This window comes from Curcuma longa, chromosome 19 (genome assembly GCF_044706935.1).
Source record: "Curcuma longa cultivar G26 ecotype Majalengka, Jawa Barat chromosome 19, ITB_CL_G26_1.1, whole genome shotgun sequence".
Taxonomy (NCBI): domain Eukaryota; kingdom Viridiplantae; phylum Streptophyta; class Magnoliopsida; order Zingiberales; family Zingiberaceae; genus Curcuma; species Curcuma longa.
The window spans coordinates 3,228,326-3,233,273 of record NC_133879.1 but is presented as its reverse complement, the minus strand read 5'-3'; the positions used below and the strand labels follow the sequence as shown (position 1 = coordinate 3,233,273).

General features: G+C 39.8%; 1 protein-coding gene across 2 annotated transcripts; it reads left to right on the top strand.

Moving 5' to 3' along the window:
- The first annotated feature begins 2,613 nt into the window (after positions 1 to 2,613).
- LOC141812512 (cytokinin riboside 5'-monophosphate phosphoribohydrolase LOG1-like) lies at positions 2,614 to 4,609 on the top strand. Of its 2 annotated transcripts, none has more exons than XM_074700501.1 (8): positions 2,614 to 2,877; positions 2,996 to 3,093; positions 3,180 to 3,210; positions 3,287 to 3,386; positions 3,490 to 3,560; positions 3,631 to 3,774; positions 3,862 to 4,261; positions 4,340 to 4,609. In XM_074700501.1, exons 1-7 carry the CDS (start codon positions 2,737 to 2,739, stop codon positions 3,952 to 3,954), a joined length of 678 nt encoding a protein of 225 aa, XP_074556602.1. In that variant the 5' UTR covers positions 2,614 to 2,736; the 3' UTR covers positions 3,955 to 4,261; positions 4,340 to 4,609. The 2 variants fall into 2 exon arrangements, with proteins under 2 accessions (XP_074556602.1, XP_074556603.1); XM_074700502.1 differs by having other exon boundaries at positions 3,851 to 4,261.
- Positions 4,610 to 4,948: the final 339 nt, after the last annotated feature.

Here is a 4,948-nt window from a genome sequence, read left to right as displayed (position 1 = left end):
TTATGGAAGTTTTGTAGTGATCAAATCATTAGGAGATGCATGCCTAACCATGAGTTTCACTCTGTAGTTATATTTTATCATTCTTCTGCTTGTGGTGGACATTTTGGACCACAAAGGACAGCTAGAAAAATTTTAGAGAGTGGTTTGTATTGGCCCACCTTGTTTCGTGACTCATATAAATTTTGTAAGTGCTGCAAGAGGTGCCAAAGAACTGGAAATATAAGACCTAGAAATGAAATGTCATAACAAATCATGTTATTTTGCGAGATATTTGATGTGTGGGACATTGACTTTATGGGATCATTTCCTGCTTCTTTTGAATTTTTGTACATTCTTTTGGCTATTGATTATGTTTCAAAATGGGTGAAGGTCATTCCCATCAGGACTGATGATTCATCTGTTGTTGTTAGCTTTGTCAGGTCACACATTTTTTACAGGTTTGGGATTCCAAGAGCTATCATAAGTGACCAAGGTTCCCATTTTTGCAACAAGCACATGAAGGTGTTGCTCAATAAGTACGGGAGTTATACATAAAGTTTTCACTCCCTACCACCCCCAAACCAATGGGCAAGCCGAAGTATCGAATAGAGAGATCAAATCAATTTTGGAAAAGATAGTGGGACCTACTAGAAAAGATTGGAGTAAAAGGCTTGAAGATCTGCTATGGGCCTATCGCACTGCATTCAAGACCCCGATTGGAATGTCGCCGTATCTTTTTGTTTATGGGAAGTCATGCCATTTACTGGTGGAAATTGAACATAAAGCATATTGGGCGGTGAAGGCTTGCAATTTTGATGCGACTAAAGTGGAAAGAAAGAAAGTTGCAACTTCAAGAGCTTAAGGAAATTCGTTTGGAAGCATATGAAAACTCGAGGATTTACAAGGAAAAGACTAAGAACTTTCATGATAAGAACATTAAAGACAAAGAATTTCAAGTGGGTGACAAAGTCCTCTTGTACAAATCAAGGCTCAAATTGATTAAAGATAAGTTGAGGTTAAAATGGGATGAAGCCATGGGCACCTCATGGAAAGTCAATGGCCACCGACTCAAGAAATACTTTGAAGGACTAAAGGAGCTCGAGGTGGACGGTGTGGACGTCATGGATGCTATCTACCCAACTTAAAGGGGAGTTTTTACAATTTTACACTTTCTTTTCATTGTTAATACCATGTTTAGTTTTTATTTTTCATTTTCAGTTTAAATCAGTAATAAAAAGTCATTTTCATGAGCAATTTTGATTAGATAACTCATTGTGAATATCATTGCATGCATGGTTTAGGGTAAGTAATAAGTGTATCCCCCTAGGACTTCTTTACATCATGTTGGAAGCATTTGAAAGTGAGCTAAATTTGATTAATTATTCTAGAAATTTAAGTCCATAGATGAACATTTTTGAACACTTGGATTATCCTTAGTGATGGAACCTAGAATGATGAAATTGAGATAATGTGATTTTTTTTCTACCTAGTGAGATTAACCATTTTATGTGATGCACTTAGGTGATTCCACACTAGAACTTGCTTGTATTCTTTCAAGGATACATTTTCTATGATGGGTCCACATTTATATAGGTTTAAAAATTTCTCCCATAAACCATACAACTTCATGCTTCATCTATATTTAACCATTTTTCTTTAACATTTTTCATCCTCATTTTCGGTTCAATTTTAATGCTCTCTTGGATGTGGGTATTTTTGGATGTCATTAATGTGTCTTTGCCTGAGACGATCAAAGATTTAAGTGTGGGGGAGGATGTGTTCTTTATCATGGAAATTTTGATTTTGATGATACAAAAATTGGAACTAGTTTTTATGGAATTAATGTTACAAGATTTTGGATGTTTCAATTTTTGTGATTGACCTACTGTTTGGATTGAAATTGAAGTGTTTCAAGCTGAGATAAGTTGATGAGATTCATTTGATTTCAATTTTGTGAAAGACCACAGTATCAACCTGGTTACAAGTAATAACCCTCTTGTTACTTCAATAAATTGGCAAATTCATTGCCTTTCCTCTTTATGAAAAAAAAACATTTTCTTTCTTGTGCTCTTGATGAATGAAGCAATTCAACTTTGACTTGAATAACCTTTAGGACCAGAAAAAAAATGCTTTAAGACGGGTAATTAGTGCTTCTTTAGCACGGATCGAATTGGTCAGCATACACTAAAATAATTTTAAAGTATTCACGTGCATGGATTTTCATTTGAGAAACAGAATGAATCAGTAAACTCGGGACCCATTATTTTTCTAAATTTTCTTGCTCATCTTAATTTAGAGTTGCCAGTGCCAATGAATCAGGAGACACTGCCTCTGCTCGAATGAACAACCTCCATGGCCAAATAATTAGAAGCGCAGAAGAGAAAGAACAAGAAGAGGAAACCAAGTTGTCCACTGTCCTCCATGAATGGCTAAACCTTCCAGCCTCTCTCTGGGCCACCTGCTATTTCCTTCTCTGGCCAAGCAATCAAAGTGCTCAAGTGCTGTGTTGGGTTGACCCACTTGGAATTTTCTGAGAAACTTAATATTTATTTATCACCATATTAATCATCATCTAATTATTGTTTTATGCCCTTAAATTGGTTTAATTTTCGGCGTCTCAGGCCCCCACTCGCCCATCTGCGCCTGTACTGTGCCCTTCTCACATCCCTTTATAGGCTCATTAAAAAGGACCAAGATGTGCAAGAAAACAGAGGCAAAACTCGAGAGCAGAGCTACTGCTATCCAATCCCCTGTTTGATGGAAAGTGAAGCAGAGAGTGTCATGGCGAAGAGATCACCATCCACTTCCAGGTTCAGGAGGGTGTGTGTCTTCTGCGGAAGTAGCCCCGGCAAGAAAGATAGTTATCGTCTCGCTGCTATCCAACTCGGCCATGAACTGGTCAGTACTCTTTTTACCAATTTTATTGTCAATTCCTTCATCAGAAGACGGATGGCTATACCAAAAAAAGACAAGAAGATGGTCTCTTAGAGTTGCTCTGTATTTGAGACTCTTCCAGGTGCAAAGGAACATAGATTTGGTCTATGGAGGGGGAAGTGTCGGCCTCATGGGCCTCGTCTCTCAAGCAGTTCACGACGGCGGCCGCCATGTTCTAGGGTTACAAATCTCTCTCTCTCTCCCTCTCTCTCTCTCTCTCTGCCTGTCTGTTTTATAATATAAACTGTGATCGTTTCGTTTTGCAGAGTTATTCCGAGAACTCTGATGCCTAGAGAGGTACTTCAAATTTAAATAGCACAATAGAAGTTATAATTTGTTTAGCAAATAGTTTAATGGAAGCGTGATGTTGCAGATAACAGGGGAGACAGTGGGCGAAGTGAGGGCAGTCTCAGGGATGCACCAGAGGAAGGCGGAGATGGCCCGCCAAGCGGACGCCTTTATAGCATTGCCTGGTGACCACTGTGCTCAGAATTATTAGCTGCTGCTCTGCTCTCCAGATCTGCACAGAGCGTGTAATTTAGAAATCCACTGTTAATTTGATGTGTCTTTAATTAGGTGGTTACGGGACGCTAGAAGAGCTCCTTGAGGTCATCACCTGGGCTCAGCTCGGGATCCATGACAAGCCAGTAAGTTTAACCTTGTGATGAGGAGCTCCATGGACGCAGAGCTTAACTAATCCATGGGAATCAATGGCAGGTGGGTTTGCTCAACGTGGACGGCTTCTACAACTCCTTGCTCTGCTTCATCGACAAGGCGGTGGACGAGGGGTTCATCGCGCCGGCGGCGAGGCACATCATCATCTCAGCGCCGACTGCTCATGAACTCTTGTCCAACCTCGAGGTATCGAGACTTTCTTTTTCTTATTTAAAAAAAAAATGGGGAAGGAAATGGAAATTGTGAACGTAACGGAGTGTAGATTTCATGCAGGATTACGTGCCGATGCATGATGGAGTTGCACCAAAACTAACTTGGGAGATGGAGCAGTTAGGGCACTCGACCATATTAGACATTGCTCGTTGACCAAAGCCACTGCAAAAGTTGACTCCCGATATTGTAGTCGCGAATTTCTTTTTATCTTTTTTTTTTTTGTAATATCGCTAATGTCGACACGGAACTAATTAATTAAGCAGGTCTGATAATAATTAGTGTGAAAACTTTGGATTAATCGGGATGCAGATTTGGAATCCAGTGTGTCCTGTCCTCTTCGTCTCCTTTTTGCTTGTTGACTTTTTGTGCCTCCATGCCAAAGCCAAGACACGACTCGCTCCTAGTCGTAGATGCTTGCGTGGGGCAACAAGATTTGACATTGCTCTCTCCTGCGTTGTCGGTAATCTTTATTTATTTATTTTTTTTAAACTGGATTTCCATCTACTTTTTAGAGTTTCTTTTTTTTTTTTTCTTTTAGAAAAGAAATAAAAGCGTGGAGATATTATCCCTTCCGGAGGGCAGCTGTCATGGCAGTCTCAGTCAAGAAAGACGAGATGATGCAGAGTGCACGAGCTCGTCATCCTCCGCACCTACTGCTGCAACAGGTGCAAATTTATTATTAGAGGTAAAATTAAAATTAAAATTAAAATTAGATTTACGATAGAAGCCGGAAATATACTGTACGTGTTTTAGTATTTTCATGTCAAAATGTACTCCAAAGCAGAGCCTCGATCCTTGGGAATTGTTATTAAAGTCGCAGCTCTTTGTGTTTTTTCGCAAAATTAAAATAAAATTGGTGGGAAAAAGGAGAGAAAGTGCATTGAATTGGGCATGGAATAATTGTGCGTTTGCTGTGTCGCGGGGAAGTATGATGAGGTGATGGAGACGCATCAACTGACACGTGGAGGTTGGAGGGACGAAGGTCGGGAAGGGAAGTCCAAGATCGCAGGACAGGAAACGTGCTCGGTTGGGTGCCACAGAAAAGGAAAGAACGAGGCGGAATAACTGGATAAGGAAAAGGAGGAGCAAGTGGGAGGAATTTTATTCATTTGTTCTTTTAGATGAAGAATGGAATTTTTTGTTAATT